We start from the raw sequence: 26,814 nt of genomic DNA, 5'->3' as shown, positions 1-26,814 counted from the left end.
ACTAAAAGTTTCAGTGACTCCCTTGTATACCTCAAGCGTTGCTGTCCCATCTGTTCCGTGCTGATCACTTCAAATTAAATCTGCTCTTTCCCTCCATGGGCTGATGTAGGTAGAGCTTTAGGACACAGATAGGGCTTTAGGACATAGGTAGAACTTTATGATGTAGGTAGAGCTTTACATTGCAGATTGCCATGGGAATCACAGACTTTAAAGTTGCCCCAAGTGTCCGCGGGGGCCCAGGCAAAGCCCCGTGGTGCCAGGGACACGGCTGCTGCCTTGCTGAGCTCTTGGGAGCGTTGTGGCCGCATTAACCTCTTCCCGTCTCCCCTCTGTGGCCACCGATTCTGCAGATCTCAGAGCCGCTTGCTCCTCTGCCTTCCCCAGTGTGTCTGTCTGCGGCTATGGAAACCAGAGATGCCAAAAACATCGCAGATTAAAACCTCACAGTTTCAAGATAGGGACAAAGATCCGGTGTTATTTCCCTGAGATGACACAGGAAACTAATGGGAAGAGGAATGGTTGGGAAGGCTGACAATGTAACAGGACTTGATTTAGCTCCCCACTAAAATTGAATTCTGAGGGAGGAGGTTAATAAAGGAGAGTGTGAAATCTCTGTTTAATTAGTAATGTAGTAGATTCATAAACTGTTAAAGCTTTCCAAGTTCATTTTGCTTAATTTATTTCTGGATCTTCCCCGATCAGACAGGACAATGCACTGATCGCTTTTCCTTTCTGTTTCTAATCAGTTCCATTTTCGAGTTCTCAACAGTCCAGGCTTTGCTACGAAAGTAACATTTAAAAGCTTCAGGGAAATACCCAATGTATTCTTTAGAGACATTCCCCAGGGAATTTGCTTAATGGCCCTGTTATTTTAATAAACAGAAGCCTTTAAAAATTCTTCCTCTAGCTCTAAGTTTCAGATGAAGTTTGATGTGGGTGTGTTTCTCTAACGGGGGCTCTCCGCTCTCTGTTGTGGGGCAGGTGCTTCATCATGGAGGACAGAGGGTACCTGGTGGCTCACCCAACCCTCATCGATCCCAAGGGACATGCGCCCGTAGAGCAGCAGCACATCACACACAAGGTCTGGCTCCTTTTTTCTTGGTTTGTTGCTACCTCTTCTAATAGCTGAGGTGGTAAGGACTGTAGAGAAGCTGCTGCTTGTGTCTGATTTAAAAGGCATAAAAATCCTACTTTTTTTTTTACTTAGGAGCCTTTGGTAGCAAACGACATTCTGAACCACCCAAACTTTGTCAAGAAAAACCTCTGCAACAGCTTCAGTGACAGAACAGTTCAGCGGTTTTATAAATTTAATACCAGCTTAGTGGTAAGTGTCTTTTTCTGTTTTATTTTGCTTTTGAATGTACTTTGGTTGGGTTGGGTTTCTCTTGGTGGAAACGCAAATCCTTGCCAGAATCAGCAGACGCGGCTGGAAGCCAAACTGCCGTGTGGGTTGGCGTCCGCTCAGCCCCTCCAAACACAAACCCAGCCAGCTGGGCTGCACAGACGGCACTCACACGAGGAGTCAGTTGACGTGGAAGGAGCTCATTGCACCTTTCCACACTTAAAAGGGGCTGATAAGAAAGATGGGGACAGACTTTTGAGCAAGGCCCATTGTGATAGTACAAGAGGTGATGGTTTTAAACTAAAGGAGGGAGATTCAAGTCAGACACGAGGAAGAAATTTTTTTATGCTGAGGGTGGTGAGAGCCTTTGCCAGGTTGCCCAGAGAGGTGGTGGATGAACCATCCCTGGAGACATCCCAGGCCAGGCTGGACGGGGCTCTGAGCAACCTGAGCTGGTGAAGATGTCCCTGCTCATGGCAGGTGGCACTGGGGGAGCTGGGAGGGTCCCTTCCTATGATTCTCTGATTATGGATGTGATCACTGGCCAGCTGTGTGCTTGATGTCTGCAAAGTCTCATCCAGCATCAGGAAAAAAAGCTCTTGGTTCTTGGGCGAGGAGTTTCCAGCAGTAGTTGGGATTTTTTTTCTTTGGATTCTCTCCTGACCTCTGGCTTCCAACCAGTGTCACATTCTCCTGTGACGTGGGTAGTGAAGGTCTCTAATTACCTTTTAGCTGGGTGACTGAATAAAAGTATTTACTGGTGCAACTTGCAGGAACATTCGCAGACTATCGTTTGTCAAACTGCATCCTTTGGAGATGTGGATGTTGTGCTGTCTCCGCGGGTCTTCTGAGAGGGCTAAGCCAGGGGCTGTCAGCTCTCGCTGCACTGTGAATGCTGATTGCAGCACCACAGATCATTGCGGAATTATTCAAAAGATGTTAAGCTCTGTGGGAGAAGCTACTCTTTAAAAAATACTTTTCAATTATTACTGGGAGGAGAAGGTGGGAAATGAGTGTCACAAATATTTGAAAGTTATGTCAGAATACATTGATTTATGTCAGTTAGGCTTAAACATTTTCCCCATGCTTGAAATGCAAAAGAGAAAGTGTATTGCTGTAAAGGAAATTGTATAGGACAGGGCAAAAACTTCAGAGTGTGGCATGCAAATAGGAATCAGGAATGAGCCTGCCTACCGAACAGATCACAGCTGCACAGCGCTGTGGTGGATTTTTTTATAGTAAACGTGCCAGGAAGTTTTCAACAAGTTGTGCCGGTGCCTCCCTGTCAGAGCGGGGTGTCTTTGGGGGTCAGCAACAGCTGGCGCGGTGGGGATGGGTCGGTGGGCGATGTGATGGAGTGAAATGGAGTATTGGACTTGACGCTACTGCCACATCTCATAATGTTTACAAGCGAAGCGTATTGTTTTTTCTATCTTCAACCAATCTTTCCACCCAGCAGTAGCTTGGAAGCAAAACTCAACAGGTTGATGAACAATTTTATAAACCTCTTATTTGCAAAGGTGGTGTTTGTGTTCCCTTGGCTCCTTGGGAGGAGGAAAGTTTCTTTCTACACCATTAGCACTACTTTTCTTTCTTCCTAGGGTGATCTGACCAACCTTGTGCACGGCAGCCACTGCTCCAAGTACAGGCTGACGAGGATCCCCGGCACCAATGCCTTCGTGGGAATCGTCAACGAGACCTGCGACTCCCTGGCGTTCTGCGCCTGCAGCATGGTGGACAGGCTGTGCCTCAACTGCCACCGGTGAGTGGTATGGACGGGCCGCCCCAGCCTCTTCCTTCTTCCCGCTTTCTTCATTCCAGTTTTAGAAAAATGCCTTTGTTTTATAAGCTGAATGAAAATTTGCAGGGCAAAACTGGAGTGAAAACAAAGTAGTTGCTTTACCTGTGCTATTTGTAAGGGGCATGGTGACTTAGCAAACTCAGCATGTAAAAACGCAGGGCGGTTTGTTCTTGGCAAGTTTGGGTAGATAATGTTAAAGACCACCACGGATTCAGTTATCTGTACATCAGGCCCTTTGTTCTGGTGTATTAATACCCACAATGTTATGTGGCTTGACATAGATTTTCATCGAGGGGGTCCAGGTGCTTGCAGGAGGTTTTGCCCACGCCAGCATCATTACGTGTTTGCTGCAAGAGGGATTCTTGCGTCTGGGTCTGGGACTTGGCCAGGGTTGTTGCTTCTGAAATTCCAGGGGGTGGGTAACAGATCAGAAAGGCTCCGTTACTGCATTGTCCACAGTCGCAGTGCAGAACAGAAGCAATCCCTGTGTTCTTGGGGGAAGGAGGGAGGTTCTGAATGCGGGGAATGGCTATCATGCAGCTGCACTGTGGGGCTGCAATCAGGGCCTAACATCTGATGCAATTTTTTGTGTGTTCTCTGCTCCCAAAGAATGGAACAGAACGAATGTGAGTGCCCTTGTGAGTGCCCTCTGGAGGTAAATGAATGTACTGGCAACCTCACTAATGCTGAAAACAGGTGAGAATTAACAAAATTACTTGTTTGTTCATGCTTACTCACAGCTGATACAGGCTAGAACAGACAGTAGTTTTAATATAATTGCACAGATAATATGTAATAGGTAAAAATTATGTTTTTCCTTGATTGTGCTTTGGCTGCTTTTATAATATGAGGCTTTACTTTTTGCCCCAATATAGGAACCCAAGTTGTGAAGTTCATCAGGAGCCAATGACTTTCACAGCCATCGACCCGAGCCTGCAGGATGCTCTCCCGCAGTGTATTAACACCCAGTGCAACCAGAGGACAGAGAGCGGGTAAAGTGACCATCTCCATCCCTCCAAATAAACTGTGTTCTTGAAAGAATTCAGTAAAAATAGCTCTTCCTTACATGTTTCAAAGAAAAAAAAATATTATGCCAAAATAAGAATATTATCAATGATGACATGCTGTAGTGCAGAAACAGCAGACCTCCAGGTTCCCATTCGAGTCACAGAACACCATTAATAGCAAACAAATGGCTTTCCTGTCACACTTTGTGACTCCAAGAACCAGCAGATTTGCTGTTGAAAGGGTGACAAATTTTTCCTTTCAGCAACACGGCCGGTGCTGCCGCGTGTGCATGTCTGCCGGGGAACGTGCGGCTGCAGCGCTCACAGTGAGCAGACAGCACTGGCACGGTGGTGACTTTGGAGCACGTTAGAGACAGCAGCTGCCTGTCAGCTTCTAGTTTCTCCGTTCTACTCCTGGTGTTATGTAGAGAAGCTTGAGGACTTATTTTTTTTGCTAGTTAGGAGCGGTTGCCAGGCAACTGAGATTGCTGGAACTTATCGTGCTCTGACCAGACTTCCCAAATCCTTCCTTCCGTCTTCCAAAAGGCTGCAGACAGAGGGTGGAACCATAGTCAGACTTCACCGTGCTGAGGAATGTCTTGTTGAAGGAGTTATGAGTAGGAAGTTCTCCCTTTGCTCAGGCTGAGTGATGGAGGAAAAAAAACCAAGACAAACAGACTCGGAAGATGCACCTTCCATGTGGGACTTCCCTTGTGGTCCTTGAGCATTTTAATGAGAAGATTTTTGTGGCTAAACATTACATATGTGAGAGTTTACAGACGATTTTGGCCTCCCTCTGTTCATGATTCTACAATACACTGAGCTATGCCAAACCAGAAGCGTTGAACTTGAAAATCAATATGGTTTTCTTTCGTTTTAATTTTCAGGGATTGCTTTGGCGTGTTGGACTGCGAGTGGTGCATGGTGGACAGCGATGGGAAGACCCACCTGGATAAGCCGTACTGTGCCCCGCAGAAGGAATGCTTCGGCGGCATTGTGGGAGCCAAGAGCCCCTACGTGGATGACTTGGGAGCAATAGGTAACTCTGCCTGGCTGAGCAGATGCTGCATTTAACTGTGTGTATTCTGTAATGTGCATTTTCAGTGTCAGAGCATGCTTCACATAACACATTTATCTTTTATGCTAGTGGTAAATTAGCATAAACATTGCATTAAACAGTAAGAAGTAGCACCAGGCCTGTTGTGGGTGTTACATTTTAAAAAATATTGACGTGTAGCTGAGTCTAGCTATACTTTCCTGTCTTTAAGTTGTACCCTCTCTGAATTTCTTCTCCTATGTATAGTGTGCTGTCCTGCATGTGCACAGTTCAGTCCCTAGAAAGCCTTCAAAATCTTCTCTAATCTTCAGAGATGTTGATTTAAACCTTTCTGCAGAGTATTTATGGTTTTTTCCCCCCCTGTTTTGTCCCTTTTGATTTAGGAGATGAGGTGATCACTCTGAACATGATCAAAAGTGCACCAGTCGGCCCAGTGGCTGGTGGCATTATGGGCTGCATCATGGTGCTTGTCCTGGCAGTGTACGCCTATCGCCACCAGATCCATCGGAGGAGTCACCAGCACATGTCACCTTTGGCTGCCCAGGGTGAGCTGATAACTCTGGAGGGAGAAATAGTAGTATGGGAATTAAACCAGAACCATCTAAAAAAATAAAAAAGCAAAACCTTTTTCCTTGGTTTTGTTTCAGTGCTTGGCCCCATTTTATTTCCCTGTTGCACCTGCTCTTTGAGTGAGGTCTGGTCCTGGGGGCCTGTGTGTTGCTGCCCTCTCCTGGGTGCAGCCAGCCCTGCTGCCACCCAGAGAGGCTCTGCCCGAAAACCCTAACATGCGCTTCTTGTCAGGAAGCTGAAGTTACACTTTTTTTAGAGCTAAAGTTGGGTGTATTACTGTTTTCATGCCCTTTCTGCTTGGGCTGTTTGGGATGTGCCTTTTTTTCCTTGTATTCTCTGCTTCTGGTCTATGTGGTGTTCATGGGATGTCTGTTCCTAGATAAAACCCCTGAAATTTGGGAGAAGGGATACAGGTAGAAAGATAGAGAGGTGAGAAGTGTGCTCAGGGCTTGTTACCTCTAGATTTGATTGTATCCCAGCTCTATTTTGAGTTAGTACACTTTCTTCGAAACTTTAAAGCCTGTTCTTTTCAGGGGGAGTTGGGGAATATAATTTTCCTAGTATCCCCAGCCCTGTCTAGCTTGGAAAAAGAGCTCAGACTTCATCTCTTCACGCAGCAACGCAAAGTGTTTCCACTGTATGACCAGGGTGACAGCCATTAGTAAGATGACCCCAAATTTTTCTCTTAACAGTTGCATTTTTCTGTTTGTAATGGTGTGTAGAAATGTCAGTGCGCATGTCGAACCTGGAAAATGATAGGGACGAGAGAGACGATGACAGCCATGAAGACAGAGGAATCAGTAAGTACCAAATCACTTTGCTGTAAAAAAAAAATATCTTAGGTTAAGAGTAAATGAGCTGTTTGTTTTCTTAATATGCTAGGATTAAAAATACAGGAGGAAGCCCTGTGCTGATCAGCAGTAGAAAATGACAGAACAATGTTTTAAGTTAAACTGTAATTTCCAGTGCACCCATAGTCTCATGCTGAAAAATCACTTTTTTTTTTTTTTTTTGCTTTTAAAAGACAAATCTTGATATGTGGAAATTTGCCCCTTATGCTCCCCCATCGTGACCACTTCCAGAAATAGCTCTGATCAGCTTAAAAATTGTAATTGTGACAGTATAGGCTGTGGAAAACTCCTTCCTTTGCTCAGCCTTGGAAAGGAGAGGACAAGTCTGGCATGTGCATTCAACAAAAGTGGTGGTAAATCTTATCTGCATTGAGTTGGGATGCTTGTGCTTCTTCAGCGTTCAGTGAAATGGCACTTTGTGTATGATACTGCTGTGCTGAAAGATGGGTTGGTGCACCTGAAGTCTGGGAGAGCTCCAGACTTGGACCAGATCCCCATCTCTGGGGCTTCACTGAAACAGAACTAAAACAATCCCCAAGATTCAAAACTCTGTCGACACTCAAAACCTGAAAAATAAGCATATCTGAGTTCCATGGCTTGAATCTACTGCTCCTCCAGGTCCTTTTTAGTTTCATTTTGAGTTGGCTTTCAGTGCTGCCACAGGTTCTTTAGCATTGGCACAAGAATTCTCTTAACTTCTATTAATCCAAGCAGATGAGGTGAATGAGTTTGACTAGATCTTCATTTATTCCACATTTAAACAACACCTCTACTCCTACTCCTCTGTCACTTGACAGTCTTCTTAAAAGAAGTAGTATTTGAGAAGAATTAGTTTGCAGAAGGTGCATTCCCCTGTGCCCGATTTGTCCCCGTGATACAGTTCAGTGCAAGCACTTAATTTAAAACCAGTTCTGTTTCTTTGTCTCTCCCAGTCAGTAACACTCGCTTCATAGCAGCGGTGATAGAACGACACGCACACAGCCCTGAACGCAGACGCCGGTACTGGGGGCGATCGGGAACAGAAAGTGACCACGGTAAGACCTGGAACTGCTGCCCTGGCCCCAGAGTAATGATTGTGGTTAATTGCTTTCCTTCAGATCTCTGGCACATTGCAGATCAGGCTGCCAAAACCAGACCAAACACATTTGTTCCTTTATTGCTCCACAGTTCAGCGGTTTTGACACACCTGAATCTCCCTCCTTTAGTTTAAAACCATCACCCCTTGTCCTATCACAACAGGACCTGCTCAAAAGTCTGTCCCCATCTTTCTTATTGGCCCTTTTTAAGTACAGAAAGGTGCAATAAGGTCTCCCCGGAGCTTCTCTTCTCCAGCTGAACACCCCAACTCTGTCAGCCTGTCCTCCCTGCAGAGCTGTTCCAGCCCTCTGAGGGATGTTAATGATCAGCATTAACTGTGTACGTGTGTAGCAACCAAGGGTGTTCAGCCATGTGTGTTTGCCACACACACACTTCGGGTGTTCAGGGAATTCTGACATGTCTCTCATGCCCTGAGACTAAGTCTCCTTAAATCTTGAAAACTATTAGACGGGCATCATGCTGTTGACTCATGAGGAGGCTTAATATAAATTAGGAGGGTTAGACAAGGCAGTCTGCCACAGACGTCTGCTCCGGCTGTGTGTCGCTGTGGCACAGCAGACCTGTGCGATTATTAAGACGGTGGTTGCGCTAATGGAATTGCCAAGGGACGGGAAATCTGAAGGCCAAAGCCTTGGAACATGGACGAACAGATGTCAGAAAGGCAATCGTGCTCTAGGAGGAATTACCCTGGATTTGGGGCCAGATGACTTGTGCTGAGGCAGATTTGCAAGACTAATGCTCCTTTTGCTCCATTTCTTGCAGTCCTAGCAAATCCTTCCCTTCTTCCTAGTCAACAGGTCTGGGTTAGCAGGGTAACTACCTATTTCTGACACGTGCACTTCTATTTTTAGTTTTTGTAATTCCCTCTTCTTCAAAGGGCTGCCCAGTTGTCTTCCCCAGCCAGAAACCATGACTCAGACTATGGGAAATGAGAAGCAGCTTTGGGTACTCAGCCTGGTATTTTTAACACACTCCTTTTAGGTGTCTCAAGCTGCAAACCTGACTGAGATGCTCAGAAGCACTACTTGTTTTCCAGCTCTTGGCCAAAGTTTGCTCAGGATTATTTTTTTTATTAAAGCGAGATTTTTTTTTTTTTTCCTTTTAAATTTTGTTTGTGTTTTTGCGTTTATAAATACCAAGGTGATCTTGCTTGTACTGCAAACTGGTTTTGAGGGGGTAACAGCTGGTTTCAGTGGCAAATCCAAATTTCATAGTAACTGCAAGCACCTGCTTCAAAAGGAAAGGACAGAAAATCTCTGACCTGTTAAGGAAAAAAGCCCGATCTTGTCCTGCAAGGGTTAGCTGTGAGCTGGCGCTGGGGTGACATCATTTCCTCAGGATATCCCAGGGAGCGCAGTGTCTCATTACTCCTCCAGACGCTGACCTGGGTTTTTGAACTTCTCCGACTCCAGCAGCAGATATTTGAGCCGAAGGAGCCCGGAGTTTACTGCGTGTGCGTGTTCCGCTGGATGGAAAGCTCACCAGCATTAAACATCTGCTTGGGTTGTGCCAACAGTCCCTCGCAGGTGACAAGTGCTTTCTGCCTTTTGAAAATAAAACACTATGATTAGACAAGAAGGTGATGTGAAGAAGTTTTGCTGCCTCCAGATAAAATAGCTGGCGAACCTTCCTAGGAAAGGTGTGGTTTGATACAGAGATTTGTGGTTTGGAATAGAGATGGTAGCGGATCCCACCAGTTTCTTGGCTGTTTGCAGAAATTCAAGTAATATCTTAAAAGATAACACCCCCCCCCAAAAAAAAAAAAAAAAAAAGGAATAATCTGTTTTGTTTTGGTTTTTAAATCAGTACCAGCAATTGTACAAACTACTGAATGCGGGATTGGTTTTTACTGTTTGTGATATGGACTGTAGGTCACCAAAGTTTATAAAGACAGTGACAGGAAAAGGGATCTATTGTGAACCTACAGGAGAGGATGCTGTGGGTTATGGTTGGTTTGTTTGGTTTTGGGTTTTTTTTTGCTTTTGTTTGTTTGGGGTTTTTTGGTGGTGCAGTTTTTGTTGTTCTTGTGTTGTTGTTGGTTTTGTTTTTTTTCTTTTTTGACTTATTAAAACCAATTGTTTTATTCTTCATAGAGCACTGACCATGCTTGATTCCATGAAGGCTGTAGCAGTCAGCACTGTGGAATATTCACCTTTTAGTCTTGCTTTTAATTCTCCATCCTGCTGATTTATTTTCCAGGCTACAGCACTATGAGTCCTCAGGAAGACAGCGAGAACCCTCCATGCAATAATGACCCGTTGTCAGCTGGCGTCGACGTTGGAAACCACGACGAGGACCTGGAGCTGGACACGCCGCCCCAGACGGCCGCCCTGCTGAGTCACAAGTTCCACCACTACCGCTTGCACCACCCGACCCTCCACCACAGCCACCACTTACAGGCTGCGGTCACTGTACACACTGTGGACGCAGAATGCTAATGAACACCCACAAAAACAAAGAAACAAACAGAACTTGCGAACCATGATCCCTGCAGCAACCGGCAGCTTTGGTTCTGTGCTTTTCACCAGGAACCGTTTAACGAACTTCCTGAGTAAACTGTGAGGCAGAAGAGCTTTACATTTTTATAAATGTAAGGTTGGCTCCGGAATGGAAGGGGAACGCGCTTGATGAATGGACCTGCCATAACATTTAATAAAATGGAGCAGGAGGCATGTTAGACCTCCAAATACAGGGATGCGAGTTTATACAGCAGCTGAAGCTTTGGCAGCCCTGTTATGCTGAGCCAGGAGGAGAGAGAGAGCTTAAAAGAGCCGGAGATGATTTAGTTTCCTTAACTGGAAGAGCAGAAATCGTACAGCTGAAGATGGAAAACGTGCCAGAAGGAGGTGGGGGGTGAAAGGCTGTTGGTTTCTCTGCGGTTTGTTTGGCGCATAGAAAGTTCACTGCGCCGCACTTGCTGTATGGAACCCGGGACAATGCATCTCAAGATTTTTAAGTAAAGGATTATTTTTCTACTATTTATTGAACTTGAAACTTTGGGGGGAGGGAGGGGAGAAAACATGTTAGCAATTCTCCACAACTACCACATATATCCTGTGATGGTGAAGTGGTTCTTCCGAGGGAGACATCTGTTTCTGATGAGCTGATATTCACCCACTGCCCCGCTCTGCAAAAGGGAAAATGAAGAAGTTGTTTCTGACGTGTTTACATGATGAATGCTTTCTTTTCCACAATTGTTTTCTGTAAATATTACAGCCTGATTTTATATTTCAGTATTTTCTTCTGATTGGCAGAGGAGAAATCCTGTACTCCGTTACTAAAATTCTAAGAATTCTGCCCAAAAACCTCTCCCATCTTCTGTCATCCTTAAAGGTTTCCTGTGTGGAAGTAATAAATAATTTATTTAGCATTAGTTACCAGATAATTCCAAATGAAATCTGTGCCATTCTTCTGGTTTGTTTAGGACACAGTCAGGATGAGGAGTAGGGATAAACCAGTGTTTAGTAAAACTTGGGTTACTGTGGAAGGTATCTTTCGGAAATCTTGATTTTAAGCTGCTGCTGTTTGGAATTTAACATTGCTTGGTAATTCAAACAAGGATTAATCAATCTGCCTACGACACAGGCCATCATAATTATAAATTAGTTTTAAATCACAGTGTTGTATTTTAGATTCACATTTTGTGGTTACAATGATATAAAAACATTCTTGCACTGTGCATATGATAAACATCCATTTATATGTAGGGTTTTTTAAAAAAATCACTTGTTTTAATTAATATGGTACTTAATACTGAATTATGTAAAAAATTGGTTCTTAAACAGTACGGTAAAATAACTATATGTGTGATATCAGGATACCCCTTTATACTATGTATAAAATTAAAATCTCTAGTGAAATAAACTGTATATAACATATAGTTCTGTGGATAACTGGCTAGATTGAAATTATTCTGTTTCAGTTTCCTCTAAGTTGGAATGTGTGCTGTAACAGGAGGGAAACATTTGGGCAGGTGCCTTGTTTTTATAAAAAAACCCTTGAAATATCTAAACTTTACGTAGAAATGACAGTATTGATTTAAAACTTTTATTTTTAGGCCTGTTTGGGAAATGACCATTTCTGGCAGTGATCAGAGATTCACCAAAGCAAATCAGTTGGGTTTTTCTTCTTCCATGTTACTGAAAACTCCGTTGCAGTGCATTTGCCATTTTGCTGTGTTTGTGCAGGATTGGGTTGGAATTTTTTGCTGACCAGACACTTGTGGGAATCTAATAACGGTTCTGCTTTATGCTCAAAGGGCTGAATCTGACATCCTACAACAATCTGTGTTAATCTGTAGACCCAACTGGCTAGAATTTCTAATTTTGAATCCAAAATAATGCTGGTTGTTGGGTGATGGACAAACTGACTGTTTTGTCACGTTTGCCTTTAGATGAAAAGGTAAATCTTAACCTTACTGTTAGAGCAAAGAACAACATTCCCAGGCAAGCAGCAGAATTAAGCATGAAGGGAAAACAGCTTTCAGTGCAGAAACTGTTCAGTTGTATGTGCATTTAATAACAGTTTGTGCAAAACACCAAACAAGATGCTTTGTGGGTTTCCTAGTCCTACAGAACGCATAAAGCTGTTCTAACTAAGATTCAGAGGTGAAGCAGATTTGAAGTTTGAGCTTCAGACTTTATTTGTTCAAATCTGTGCATGTAACAGAGAATGTGGAATTCAGCCAAAAGGTGCCACCGCATGACAAAAGTGTCTCTGGAAGTTACTGACTTGTAAGGTGGAATTTAAGTTGTATTTTGCTCATCTGCTTATGTATGAAGGAATCTTGTTGTGCAGCAGAAGTTCTTGAACTTGAGGATTTGCTCCTCAGTTGTAGTTTTTTATGTCAAGCAACATCAGAATAGTTTCCTTGCATATAAAATAATATAAACAGAAATAAAGAAAAGCACACCTTTTGACTTAGGCCCTTGCCTGCCTGCTCTGGTGCTGATGTTCATTTAAAGCAGGTTAGGCTATGGAGCACATATGTAATGAGAAACATATCATTAAGTCCAGCTCTAACTAAACTGCAGTGTTAAACACAGGTTATATATATATACAGTTATTAACCCACACTGTCATATCCTGTACTACTTTTTTATAGTGGGAGAAAGCATTTTTGTTCAAAATGTATCAAAGTAATATGAATAAGCACGCACATTGTGAAATGCAATAATATTAATTACTTTCTTGACTACAATACTGGTTTGTTGCTGTTAAAATGATGTGCCAGGCAGAAAGCACTTGCAGTGTTCTCTGTTGCAGCCCTGCCAGAAATACATGTAAGTGTTGCTCTCTTTGAACCGCTAACAAAAAGCCACGGCAATGAACTTTTCCCTTTACAAATTTTACCTGTAAAAGCAGCAGTAAAGCTGCACCTCACTGCTGCTTCATCATGTTTGTTCCAGGACATACCAACTGCTCCTGACTCATGGCGTCTGCACATCCTTGCTTACACTGGAAGTAACAAGAAGGGCCAGAGCTCTTGCTATTAAGGAATAATTAAGGGGAAAATGCAAATCAAGAGGTGCGCCAAATCACAGCTTCAAACGCTGACAGCTTAACCTTGTCCCAGCAGGAATCAGTGTAATGCTGGGAAAGAGATTGTTCATTTAAAGCAAAACCTGATAAATACAGGAGGGACCATGGATGTAATCATGGGTTCAAGAAGCTGTGTGATAGCTCTTCCATTTTTATTGCAGGTGTTGCTGCCATGGCCCTTCCCTCCCCATTATTATTTTACTGTGTTAGTGAGGAGCAAGACCATAAAATGAGCAGTTAACTGCCTGACTGGGGCTCATACCTGGATCTTCTGTACCTGTCACTGAAAGAAAAACTTTACAGCCGTTTTCCACTTGTTTGGTTTTTGAAACTTAGCCTGTAGGTTTCCTTCTTCCAGAACAAGTTATTTTGAAATGAAAAAGGTTTGGTTTGCATTCTCTACCATTAAATTGACTTAATGCTTTCAGTATTTGAGGGCTGTCAAATATTGATTTTTCCTGCAGGTTACAAGCAGGTTCTCCATCCAAGTAACCCAGCTGGCCGGCCCAGAGAGAGAAGCTGCTTACATGGTCAGAATATACTGCTTGAAAATTATTTAGGATGATTTTTTTTTTGTTTACATTATTGCCTTGGTAAAAAATGTGGTTTGGAAAGAGTATGTCACAGTTTGCCCACAAATGTTTTATAAGGCCACTTAAGCCATGAAATATTATCTTCACCCTCGCTCTTGGCAGTGAGAAGACAGATAAGAATTCATGAGATGTTCACATGTGCAGCAGTAATTGTGACTATAACTGGTCAAAATGAGGTCCCTGACTTTCAAAGGCTTTATTCTGTAAAGTGACCCAGAAATGGTGATGAGGATGGAAAGTAGATCTGTCAGAGTACAAATTATGGTAGTAAGCTGGCAGCAAATATGGAAAAGGGGGAAAAAATAGGATGCAGAAGTCCTGGCTGAAGTTAAGAGAGTGCAGGTAATCCAAAAGGCTGTACGCAAATGCAAAGATCAATTTGCAGTGTTCACAGCGCTTAGCTACCCATTTCAGTTGTTTTTAAAAGAGAATCTCCACTATGGCTGGGGTTTTCAAAGGAGCCTGCACTAGGCTTCCAGTGATGTTTGGAATATTAATTCCTATCGCAGTTAACTTGGTAACTGTTGGGTTGTTTTGCTGTACAATCCCCCCTTTGCCCTGAATCCTAACTATGAAAAAGTAATCATAGTGCCATCAAGAATTTCATATTACTTATGTGCAGCACTTCTGCGTGATGAGAGGTAATTATTTTCTCTACTTTGCGTGCTCTGAACTGAGTCACGGAAGGACCTTGGCCCAGAAGGGCTTGTGTTTCTGCAGCCAAGGCTACAGTGGAATTTCGACACCCAAATCCAGGAGTGAAGTCCTCCAGCCCCGGCCTCGTTAGCGAAGTGCCAGACATAGCTGGTGCGTTTGCCAAGGCATGCGCAGAAACGCCGCTGGTTCCATCTCCGCAGGAAAGCCCGATGCTTCCCTGCGTCTCCACCATCTCTATCGCCTGCTTCAGTTTGCGCTTCCTGAGGCTAGGGTACGCAGATCCCAAAGGAGCCTGAACTGGCAGAAATTCGGAGCGTATCTAATGCTGTGTGTGAACAGGAGGCTCTGAAGTGACTTACTGACTTTGCACAGCAGCCTGCACTAGAATGTGAGTTTGCTGGTTCCCTGCTGTGTTCCAGGCAAAGCCTCGATTGCTTCTACCTCTCTTCTGCAAACTCCCAGTGAGATTTTCAGTAAGCAGTTGATCTAATGATATATTAAGGGAAAATAAATGTCTGAAGTTTAAAAGTTTCCTTCAAATAATGAGATCTACTCAATTTAACCAAGGCTTTTCTTGCCACGCAGCACAGTTCTACGCCTATCAGAAAGTGTCAGCAACAGCAATGGTCTGAGCAGAAGAGCAGCAGGAATTTGATGGCAGAGAAACATGTATTAGATCTGTAAGCTTCAGCTCCCAGATGAAGCACAGTGGCGTCATCTAAGTTCTCTGGAAAAAACTTGCTATTTGGATATTTTTACCTCCGGGCTGGTTTCATTAGTGGCAGCAGTAGATGGTACCGCTCTCAGAAGCTGGGACCCAGCAGTGACAATTATGTTTTGTTCTGTTTTATTCTACACTTTTATAGCTGACACTGGCAAAAATACCAGCTGCCTGGAGCGCTGCCTGAACGAGTGCGCTCCGCTGTTATTGCCACAAATGGAACAAAAGCAGTGACAGCAAGGAAGGGAAACTGTTGGCCAAAAAGCAGAGCAGGAACCGTCCAACCTCACCCTCACCTGGCAGGGAAAGGTGAGGGATAAAGAGGACAAATGTGGCCCCGAGACAGTCGAGTCAGTGTTTTTTACAAGCGACATCTGCGTGAAAAAACGTGCAGCAAGAGGTGGTGCTGTGCCACGTTAAAGTTCTCCGAAAACTGGCAGTGTCTCCTCTTTAAAGCTGAGCACTGTCACTCCAGTTGAACAATGGGCCAGCCTGGGGTTGGATTACCAGATATTTCCAGTTTAGTCAACACTGATGGATTTGTCTCATTTTAAAACTCTTCCACTGCACCAAGAGGTAATGAAATCAGACAGACGCTCCAAAATGGGTTGGCGCTGAGAACTGCAGGAAACTGGGAACTTGGTCAAATAGTTTTAGTTTATTTCTTTTCAGTTTTCCAACTTTCTGACACTTCAATTAATCTGCTCCCAATATCGATTCTCTTGGCATCGTGTATGCAAATCACGTGTAATTCAGAGAGATTAAAGATTGAGTAATTAAACTTACATGATCTAATTCCTACAAAATAATAACCTCTTTAAGTGTGTTTATTTCCATTGCAGCTTAACCAAAGAAATCTCTATAAACAAGTCAAAATGTGTTACTGCTGTAACTTCAGCCAATAAAGCTGGAAAATAGGATGGATTTCTCTTTTTTGCTCCCCATGAAAACAGAATGAACATGTACAAGTTGGACACTTCGGTAAGTGTGTTTATAGCAAAAAAGTCATGTTGCATGACGGTTTCTATGGAAACCTTTTTAGAACTGAATGGCAGAACATTTTAAAGTCTCATAAATTTTTTAAGAATGTACTGGGAAAGTTTCGTTCGCATTATATTCTTCATGCCAGTTTTCCATATTTAACAAGTTACAGTGGTTTTAAGGACAAAATATTGTGGGGGTGTTTACAATTCCAACATCTGCTGGCAGGGATAAATCACTGACTGGTTTATCACAGCAAAACAAATCACTGTCAAGATGCCTGTTCGCTCCCACTATCCACTCACTATTCAGTTAACTGTGTCCAAAATTCTCTTTAAGTTTATAGTTAGCCAGATCTGCAGGGACTGTGAATGAGATAGTAACGGAGATGTACCTATCTACCCTAGTGATTGTTTTAATTCAGTGTGATAATTTCACTAGTTTTTAATGTGAAATTGTTTCACAGTTCCTGTGAACTATCAATATCAGTTTCCAGTTCCTAGAAAATAGGCCCGTATCAAGAATCTGAGAGAATGATTCGAAACTACAATTTGCAGCCTATTAATGGGATAGTCAATTAGGAATCTGGGGTTGTACCTGCTTTTGCTAGAAACTCAAGGAACCTTTTAATTTTTTTTTCATTATTAAAATTGCCAAAACATACTCTCTGCCAGTAAGTTATTGCTAAATTTGAAGTTGAGTCTGCATGAGGAAAAATAAAGCCTATGCAAGGCAGAATGACCATTTAAAGCAGGGAAGATATTGTTTCAGGAGTAAGTTTGCTGAGGTTGCCCTGTGAATATATTGGCCTTTGGGGCCATTTATTAGAGAGGACTGTACTTATAATATTTGTTTGATCTTATTTTCTATTGTTCTCATTTATTGTTCAAGCAGCTAGATTTGTTTTCTGGTGGTTTTATTTGAGATTCACTCTTTTTTTTTTCTGTCTTTAAATATAACCTTCCCATGGATTTGCTAACGATACTCCTTAGGCAACAAAGGTTATAAATTCTACTGCAAAGACCACTATTCCCAAAATAGACCATTACATTATGCTTCACTGTAATGATTTCCTCAGAATAGTTACTCATTTTGTAAGTTATAGCTCTTACCTCTTTTTACTGTTTATTTGCAGACCTCTGTGTTACGAACAGAAACTGAAGAGAAGTCGCTAACGAGTCTGTTACTGAGATAATCCATCATTCCCAGCACACTTTGGAGAAATCTTACACCAAGTTTAAGAGCTATCAGGTTCCACTGAAAAGGAAAATGTTCAGCTGCGTCATTTGGAAGTGATTTTGTGTATGGAAGAATGTTTCGGGAGTAAAGAAACATCTAATTTTGGTCAAATGCTGCAGTACCTGCCCTATTCTAGTGACTGCACCACTAGAGCACATATAAGGCTCACACAGAGGAGGGTGAGCAAAGTGAAAATAATTATTTGCAACGCAACTCTGAGTAAAGCGTGTGGCTGTTGTGGACTCTGTCGCAATCTGTTGCCCATCTGGCATCTCTCCCACAAGATGGGAACTGCTGGGATGTGATGTGATGGACCTGAAGCCTGAGCCTGTATTACCACAATTCCTAAGTTTCTGGAGACTGAATCGTTCATCAAAATATCTCTGTTATTAAAACAAGATTAGCAGTTAGCTGGGAAGACTTGCCATGTCACAGTACCTTTTTCAACAAAATTGCAGTCTGGACATGCTGAGTTATTCGAGTGGTTAATTTAGTGAATTGTAACAGAACAAGTGAAGCCTCAGAGGGGTTACGAGGTTTTTGCTTCATCACAACACTGCAGGTATCAGTTGCTCACTCAGCTGGTCTAGCTTGGTAATTTCATATGAAATTCCGTTTGTTTCTTAATGATCCCCAGTGTTACTGCACTACAAAATGTTACACTGAGAATGCCAAACATATTTAAATTTGTAGAAAAATGGTGAAAGGACATTCTTTTGGCACCTCTGGGATATTCTGGAGGCATTATGCATTTGTGAGATAAATGAGCATCTAATCGATCATCACTGAATTAATTACTGGTGTTGACAACTCAATCTACATCTTTTGGCTTCAACATTTCAGTTTCCTGATGAAACACCAGGAGTTGCTTGAAACAGTGGCTATAATATGGACTAAAGAGAACGGGATTGTTTACGCTTTGTTCACATGAAGCAATCAGGGATTCTTATGGAAGCTTCAAATTTGCAGCAACTGATGGATTCCACACCCTCATTGCAGGAAACACACCCAGCAAAGGGTTTCAGATTTTAGAAAATCATTTCGATTTATCTTTCATATAAGAAATCACTTATCTAAAGAGCTCACAGATACATTCCTTGTATCTCATATACCTGGGAACATCAGATGGAGATAAATCAGATGTTCTAAATCTTGGCTTTTATTTTTATCTGCACAGATCTGAATTTGTTTGTACTTTTGAAGATGGACAATTATGCCTGAGGGCATCTTCAATTCAGGAAGAATGTTTGTGACACAATTCTGTTTTAACACTCTCATCCCATAAAAATGAAAAAATATATATAGGGCTTGCATTAGTTCAGAGCTGCAGCAGCGTGGGTAAATTAATCTTCAGCTTAGAAGAGCTACAGAAGCAACTGCTGGAGATGGGTACATTACTCTTAATTAACAAGGAATTTAGTGAACTAAATCACCACAAATTGGCTTATCTGTATAATAGCATCAAGCCAGCAGTGCAAAGTTACGCTTGCAGATCGCTATACTTTTCTGCCATTTTTTAAATACTGCTTTTTGATTTTTCAGCAATTTTGAAACATAATTCAAGTGCATGAGAAAACTGAAGTCTGTTTCGAGTGCAAAGCATAAATGTGTAACACTTTTTTTGAAAGCAACATAAGGTGAGTAACGATACATTCATACAAACATATGCATACAATGCATATAGAAGATGGTGTGTAATCACAAGATCAAATTCACACTGATTGGTTTGTGGGGGTTTGAAGGAGGATGGATTGTTTGCTCGCACAACCTCTGTGCTGGATTAACGTGCCCACCGACACTCTGGGGGGACTCCAACGGACACGTTTTTCTTTATTGGTGCCTAATTTTGATTGTATTTTTATTTAAAATTATGTTTTAATTCACCACGTACCTGCCTGGGGGTGTACTCAAAACAGACGGCAGTTGGGTGCCAGAGGGAGCGTCTCCTCAGGTCAGACTGGTTGTTGCTGCTGATGCTGGCTTGGCTGATTTTAGTTGTCAGACGAGGTGACGTGTGGCCTTGTTCATTTTCACAGACCATCTCCGCGGACAACAGCAAAGTTTTTGATCTTTCCTGCTCTCTTTGTCGTTGCCTTTTAGTGCAGGCAATTCTTTGACCTACCTGTGTGATGTCAACTACCTGTGCACAGAATGAAATGTGAACACTGGGGTGAGAAAAAAGATGAATACTTTTACCAACAACCTTTTAATATGTATCTCTAAGCAAGAAAAATACTTTTATCTCTCTGGAACTACTTGCAACTACTACAATGGTAGTTTTATTTTTGCAATTCATATCTAACTATTCCTGTCTGAACTATTTTTTTAGCAATGCACTTTAATTTTTAATGACTTTCATTCAGAGACACCTGCAGCCTGTTGAAAAAAACCAACCAAACAAAAGCCAGGCAGGTGAGTTTTTGAGAAGGTAACTGCTATAGACAGCATTAATTATCAGTAACATACAGATGAACCAGAGTGTCCACCTTCAGACTGGAAAAATTAACGCTATAATTAGTTACTCTGCTTTCACTACTTCCTTAGCTTCACTAAACTAAAATGATATTTTGAGCAGTTCCCTAATTTCTGCTGTTATCTGGTAATTATTTCTGAGGAGACAGTTACGTGTTTCAGTATTCCTAGCAGAGCAATCTTTTTCTTGGTCCCAGAATGATTTACATTATTATATGTTTCAGATAGGTTTTCAGGAGACCTCATATCCCTACTTCAGTTTCGTAGCTTGACCTGAAAATCAGTTGGTAAACATTCACTAGGAGACTTTGCATTCATCAATTTATCTTTTCCAAGGATAATTCTATAGGCAGCATGATCAATGATTTGTAAATCCTTAGGCATAAAAAGCCTGTAGCTCACAGCTTGTGCTGGAAAAGATATTTCATAGTTTTAAAATGCAAATCTTCATCTGAAATTTGAAAAAATAGCAGGCATGTACTTATTTTTAAGTTACATTTCTCAAAGAATGGGAACTATAAAAATATATATATTTTTTAAGAATATTAAACTTCCCTTAGATCAGATCTCACTCTAATAATTTGTTATAATATTTTTTCCTGTTTCTTGGTTTAAGTATGAAGGCCAAATAAATGTTCAGGACAGGCTGAATCGGGCAGTTCTCAAATTCTCCCATGACAAACACATGAACTATTTACAAATGCCCTTCATGCCCCTGATTTCCAAAAATTCATTAAACCTAATACAGATATTGAAGGAGGAGACACATTACCCGTTCAAAAAAAATCAAGAAAATGAAGCCCTTGAACAGAAGCTTGTCAGCCCTGATAATTGTATTAATAATACACAAAAATACCCACAAAATTTTGATTATTGTTTGTTCAGTAGTTTTAAAATTAATTTTAGAAGTAATGAAGGTCCAAGGTTCCTTGTAGTCTTAAGTATCCTGCACTGGGCTGGACTAACGCAATTTATAAAACTCTGTTGTTTGGAGGCTTTTTTTTCTGTAACTGGTAATCCTGTCTAAAATGGAATTAGATTTTCTTGATAAGAACTTAATCATACATACCCAATTTAACTGAAAATGTATTTCCAATTTCCTTTTTAAGACAACTGGTTTTCAGGTTTGGATTCTCTTTTGCCTGTTCTTTGTGGTCGGCCTCATATCTAAAAATGGATACAAATATTTAAATTATTCTTCATTCATTTATAGCAATGATGACAACGGTAAGAGCTAAATTTACTGTGACATTGCAAGTAACTATGCTAAGGAGAAGTTAATTTTCCAAGAGGACAACCTGTTTTATTTTTTAAATTAAGCACTGGCTAACGGAGCAAAACATTTTTACAGACAGAGGCTTCGGAAAAGGGAAAATTTATTTTATATAGTGACTCCCAGCAATATTTTCCTTGTACCAGGACGCTGAGCTCCTTTTCTTGGCATGACAGTCGTGTCCCTGGACCTGCCCGTCCACCATCACACGGCGCTTTGCCACCAGAGGGTGACTCCTACTGCAAGTGGTTCACCCATTTGGATGCTTTGTAATTTGTTTGGTATGTTTCTGATGAAGATTAAACTTAGAACGAGATCATCTTGGGCCACCGTGCCCGCTGACCTCTGATGGCACATTTGGGTTCGCTCAAAATCTGCTGTTTTGTTGTGGCTCTGCATTTTGGTCTCTCTGAGGGGACTTATACCTAAGGCAGGTGTCGACAGTGGGAATTCTGGGGAAAATGGTTCCTTTTGGGAAAAAAGAACCACTTCGTGCCTCGGTGAGTGACAGGAACAGTGTCCAGGCCTTGGGGCACCTCTGTCACGATGGCTCTTGGGGCGATTTCCCTCACAAGAGCCTCAAACTCTCGTCAAGAGTGCTCAAATCCTTCCCTGAAATCTGACTCTACGTTACTGCGGGGATGAAACTCCCGCTCTGATCCCCGCTCATCCCCACACAGCCCAAAGGGGTTCACAGCCCGAGGCCGTTCCGTGCACGACCGCGCTCCTCGCCACTTTTCTCCACTCCCACCCCTTGTCCTTCTCTCCTCACAAGGGATTCGCGCCCCTTCCACCTCCTTTGTGCGACACGGGGGTCGGGGCGCCTATTTCGGGGAGGCCGAGCCCGCTGCCCCCGCACTGGGCTCCTCGGCGGCGGCTCCGCGGAGCTCCGCACACTTCGGGGCAGGCAGAGGGCGGTGGGCGCGGCCCCTCGGCGGGGCGGGCCTGGCGTGGCTCCCCGCCGGGCCGTTCCGTACCGTGCCCCGCGGCTCCGCCGCCCGCCCACCGCCGCGGCTCCCCCCGCTCGCCCGGGCGCTCTGCAAGATGGCGGCAGCAGCCGAGCGCGGCGCGGACCTGCCCGCGGAGCCGCCGCGGGGGGCTCGGCCGCCACCGCCGCTCAGCCCCGAGGAGGTGGCGAGGCGGCTGGCGAGCACTCGCCGGGAGCTGAGCAACAGGCGCAAGATCCTGCTGAGGAACCTGCCGGCCGAGAGCAGCAGCCAGGTACGGCCGCCGCCCCCCCTCAGCCGGCGTGGCGAGCTCCCGCCGGCGCCTCGGGCGGGCCGGGGCCGGAGGGGCACGTCCCAGGGCTGCGGAGCGGGGCCGGGTGCCGAGGGGGAGCCGCTCCCCAGGGCCGGCGGGAGGGAGGTGCGGGGCTGCCCGCGTTCGCCCTCTTTCCCGGGGGTGTTCGGGAGCTGCAGCTTCCCCTTCCTCCCCGCTGCGAGCCCGCTCGGGCTTCTCCTCCCCGCGCCTCCTTGGGCAGGCGGCTTTGTTACCGCGGTGCTGCCCGGAGCGGCTCCAGCTTGTCCTGCCCAGAGCGGGAACCGTCGCCCGCATGGTCCGGGGGCGACGCCGGGCTGGGCCGGCCCCGCCGTTACCTGAGAGCCGCGGCTGGAGGGAGCAGCCATGGGGGGCTGTGAGGGGCAACCAGGTGTGTAAATCAGCCCGGCTAATTAACGAGTATGCTCACAGCACCTGGTGGCTGCCCCTGAAGGGGAGCGGTGGCCGGTGTGGGGCCGGTGAGTGCTACTCGTGAGGTGGCACCTGTGTTTGCCACAGCGTACAGGCAGGTGGGGTGACTTCTGCACGTCCAGCTTCTGTATAAAAGCAAAGCTAAAAGGCTTCAACTCTGTTCGGTTTTGTTTTTTCGAGGTGAGCAGTGCGTAGTCTGCAAAAGTGTTTTTCTGCAATCTGTTGGTAGTTCAGGAGAATTCCGCTCAAATTGTTGCCGTTTGGAGGAGAAAATTGCTGAACTTGTAAACCTAATGCGTGTGAGTCAGATTTTGAGGTGATTTAATTGCACAGTCACTTTACCAGGTCGTTACCAGCTCCATATATTCAACTTGATGCAGAAACATAAAAAATTGTAATTACAGCTTTTGTTCTAAACCTCTCCTTGTGTCTCTTTCCCTGTTTTTCTAAAGCACAGGCCGTTTAACTACCTGCGGGTCAGTGCAGCGCGTGAAGACTAGGATTTTCTCCATAACTCTGGTAGAAAGGGACCATTCACTTCAGAGAGAATCTTTCAGTAATCAGCGTAATTTGATCAGAGTACTGAGCTGGGTTGCTGTGTCACTTATCGACGTTTTGTTTTCATGCATATGGTGTCTTTTGGTCGATTTGACTGTGCCGTAGCATGGTTGGAGTTTTAGATGTGACGGTTTTGCTGTGATGTTTTACACACAAAGCCTCACCCATATTTATAGCAAGCTAATGACCAAATCAATAGCAAACTCACAACTTGGAAAACGCTGCTAATCTTCATCATCTCTCTAAGAAGCCACCGCGTGAGTGTGTTGACAGAGAGGGCTTACTGGTGTATCACGGGGCGCTGCTGCAGATGGCCAGGACGGGATCACTTTGTCTGACACTCCAACAGTTGCATTACTTGCTGGAACTTCATAAATTCACACGTGGATGGTTAAAAGCACATCTCGCCTCAGTGGAAGCCGTCAGGTTTGGCGCTGCTTGGTCAGACAAAGAATGACGCAGGGAGGTGTGAGTGTGGAGGTCCGGTTTGGCACCCACACGGTATTTTGGAAGTTTGCCATTTTAATTTGGTTCTAATGTTAAGCTGGTACTATGCTAGAATAGTACCACCATGCAGGGATCCTGAAATACAGCTTCAAAAGGTATCGTTTTTGTTTTTACCGTCATTGAGCTATTGGTGTTGGCATGGAAAGGCAGAACAGTTTTGCTATAGAGAGGAAGTTTCTGTCCTGGAGCAGTTTTGGAAAGCAGAAGTGTGTTTGTGGTCAGGCATGTTAAGTATACCTGTGTATTTGGCTGTAATGCATTTCCACAAATTACCATGAAACGTAGTATTTCTTGTTTCAAATGAGCACCCTTGGTAAACACTGCGCGTGTTTCATCTGCTGTTTTCTTCTTGGTTAGCCAAGTGAAATCAGATAAGCTATTGCTAACCTGTCTACTTTATTCACCATTGTGAAGGAGGTGAACATCGTTTAAATGCAATGAAGTCTTCCAGAATAGATTCTAATAAATGTAATTATTAATTTCTAATCATTGGGGTGTTGTGTTTGTTGTAATTTGTTGTTATGATGTAAAGAGTGAGGCCAAGATTTACTGAAATAGTTTTAAAGTAAGAAACGGCTCTTCTGCTGGTTGAGATTGATAGAGATGTTTCGTTTTCTCAGAAGGTTCATAATTTTCAAGTTGAGAACAAAACTCCAATTTTTTACAGGTTAAATTAAGTAATAAACATTTTCCTCTGCCAGCCATAGCTACATATTAACTTTTTTTATTTATTGTTGTACTTGTAATCTTCTATTACCTTTGGAGTTCCACCTGTGTAAAACTGAATGAAAAAAAATACACATTCTTAAAGCCACAGAAGATAAGTACCTTAGCCATGAAGTTTCTGAACCAGAAACAGAGTACCACAGATTTGTAGTCTTAGAAACCAAACAAACAGAGAGATCTCGAAGTGTCAGAAGCGTTTGGTACTTTAGGTGTGGGGTGGCTATTGCTAAGGGGCAAAGGTTGCCCACGTCTGAATCTTGGCAAGTGGGATTTCTCTGTAAATGCGTTTGGCAACATCTGTGTTTCTCAGGCAATGTGGAGCCTGTTTCCAGGAGGAAGGTCAACCTGAAGAAAGCACTTTGCTGTCTGTCACACCGAGTTGGTCAGCATTCCCTCACAAACTTTTTAATTGAGTGTCAATAAGAAACAAATCCAAAAGGGGAACAACTTAAGTCAAAATTTCATCAAGAAGGTTCTTTCTCCATTGAGCTTTGTAGCTCAACCTGTAAATGTGTCCTTGCAGGATTAGTATTTCTTCCAGCAATTCTCTCACTGCAACCGTGGAGAAAGGTATTTTTGTGGCAGATCTGCAGTAAACATTTTTGTTATCATCTTTGCTATTCTTGAAAGCAAAGTCTCCATTTACAGTTTAGTTGACAAGTCAATCGATTCTGTACAGACCCATCACAGTGAAGTGTTCCAGGATTGCCAGTTAGCTCCCCACATTCATCCTGGTCCCATTTCTCCAGTGCAGCACCTGAACTGTGCGCGTTATTAAACATGCATTGTGATCTAAAACCGGACGTACGCTGTTGCCATGACCTCTCTGAATCTGGAGATGAAGCACCATTGATATCTGCACAGCTGTATTTTTGTTACTTTTTAGATTGCTGGACCTGTATAATTAGATAGAAATGCATTTATTATTGCTGATTCCTGTTAGTTCAGTCTGTGGTGTGAGTAAAACAGCTTACCAGATCAACTCCTGTCTTAATTAATGTCATGTTTTCCCACCCTCAATCTGATGTTTTTCTATTATTGTAGCTATACACAAACTGTATTAAAAATCTGCTCAGTATTTTTTTTTCTACGTAGGGGGCAAGATTGTCCCATTAGTGCCTGTCTTTTTGAAAAATGTCCAATAGTGGGTCTGTTCTCGTTAGCATTAGTATCCTCTGATGCAGTGTTGTGGTAAGGCTGATGTTTGCATCGAGAGTCTTGCAAAGAGACTTCAATCTATGCTTGGTTGTCTGATCAGTGCTTGGCAATGAATTAGCAATCTCTTGCTTGGACGTCTCTTGCGGTTGCTTCACGCGTGCATCTTCCTGAGCCGTCATATCTGGTGGACCAACTAATCCGTTTTGATAGCAAGGACCACAGCGCATACGATTTTGAAAGCGCAGTGTCCAAAGGCATCCGTCACAAATGGAAGGTCCGTGCAACCATCACAAAACTGCTGCGAGTGCTCTGGGCAGGGAGAAGGAGGGAAACAATAAATTCTCTTCTTTACTGGTACAGAGATGTCAAGAAGCTTCAGGATGACCAGAGTGCAAGTGAAGTTGTACCTTACTAAAGGGGAAGTATTTTTTTTGCTGGAGTATTGTATAGCAAGTCAGTTTCTGTTTGTTTTGGTTTTCGTAATTGCCCCAGTGGACAAGAAGAATTGGAATTTATTTCCCCCAAGTCATTGTTTTTTCACTGTTGGTGGTTCCTTGTTTATGTCTGATGAACTTCCACAGGAGCAGTGGCTCATAACCGTGAGGTGATCAGTCTGGTGCCCTGGCACAGCAGTTTGTATCCCATGGAGTTGCTGTTAGGAAGAACAGACCTTGAGTTACCTTTTTTCTAATGATTACCGAGATGCGTAGCAAAACCTCCTGTCTCCACTGCTAAGATGAGCTGACCAACAAGGGCACTTTTCAATTCCCCTCTTTGCAGCTAAGGATCCAGTGCTGTGGAAGATGAACTTGCTTTCAACTCGTGTTTTCTGTGTTTAATTATCTTTAAATGCCAACATACTACATTCCCATTTCTGCTTTTCTTCTTTAACAGCTGAAGCTAGAAAATCAATCTTATAGAGGGGATGTTCTACTTAAATGTAGGGCATGAAATAAAGTAGGGCTGAATAATT

At 43.3% G+C, this 26,814-nt stretch overlaps 2 protein-coding genes and 1 long non-coding RNA gene across 11 annotated transcripts in view; 2 read left to right on the top strand and 1 right to left on the bottom strand.

Annotated features, from left to right (window-relative positions):
- The window catches only part of CACHD1 (cache domain containing 1), a 141,277-nt gene extending 129,661 nt beyond the window's left edge, over positions 1 to 11,616 (top strand). For 3 of the 4 annotated variants that reach the window (XM_065071989.1, XM_065071987.1, XM_065071990.1), the window contains 10 exons: positions 982 to 1,081; positions 1,208 to 1,324; positions 2,944 to 3,104; positions 3,753 to 3,839; positions 4,019 to 4,135; positions 5,038 to 5,189; positions 5,591 to 5,752; positions 6,500 to 6,577; positions 7,561 to 7,662; positions 9,926 to 11,616. In XM_065071989.1, coding sequence (XP_064928061.1) covers positions 982 to 1,081; positions 1,208 to 1,324; positions 2,944 to 3,104; positions 3,753 to 3,839; positions 4,019 to 4,135; positions 5,038 to 5,189; positions 5,591 to 5,752; positions 6,500 to 6,577; positions 7,561 to 7,662; positions 9,926 to 10,164 — 1,315 coding nt within the window. In that variant the 3' untranslated portion in view covers positions 10,165 to 11,616. Of the gene's footprint in view, positions 1 to 981; positions 1,082 to 1,207; positions 1,325 to 2,943; positions 3,105 to 3,752; positions 3,840 to 4,018; positions 4,136 to 5,037; positions 5,190 to 5,590; positions 5,753 to 6,469; positions 6,578 to 7,560; positions 7,669 to 9,925 lie in introns of those variants that run through there. The other variant, XR_010474263.1, reaches the window with a different exon arrangement.
- A 1,462-nt stretch (positions 11,617 to 13,078) lies between these two features.
- Positions 13,079 to 19,574, bottom strand: LOC110363520 (uncharacterized). Its single transcript, XR_002421681.2, has 3 exons — positions 19,350 to 19,574; positions 17,332 to 17,476; positions 13,079 to 13,214 (listed from the first exon to the last, which is right to left on the bottom strand). It is a non-coding gene; the product is annotated as an uncharacterized LOC110363520 (long non-coding RNA).
- The window catches only part of RAVER2 (ribonucleoprotein, PTB binding 2), a 40,820-nt gene continuing 31,849 nt past the window's right edge, over positions 17,844 to 26,814 (top strand). For 2 of the 6 annotated variants that reach the window (XM_065071996.1, XM_065071995.1), the window contains exon 1: positions 22,198 to 22,424. In XM_065071996.1, the coding sequence (XP_064928068.1) occupies positions 22,248 to 22,424 (177 nt within the window). In that variant the 5' untranslated portion in view covers positions 22,198 to 22,247. Of the gene's footprint in view, positions 18,021 to 19,000; positions 19,096 to 22,197; positions 22,425 to 26,814 lie in introns of those variants that run through there. The other 4 variants (XM_065072000.1, XM_065071998.1, XM_065072001.1 and 1 more) reach the window with 3 other exon arrangements.

This window comes from Columba livia, chromosome 8 (assembly GCF_036013475.1).
Source record: "Columba livia isolate bColLiv1 breed racing homer chromosome 8, bColLiv1.pat.W.v2, whole genome shotgun sequence".
Taxonomy (NCBI): Eukaryota; Metazoa; Chordata; class Aves; order Columbiformes; family Columbidae; genus Columba; species Columba livia.
The sequence above is the reverse complement of the archived record's forward strand: the minus strand, read 5'-3'. Positions and strand labels throughout refer to the sequence as shown.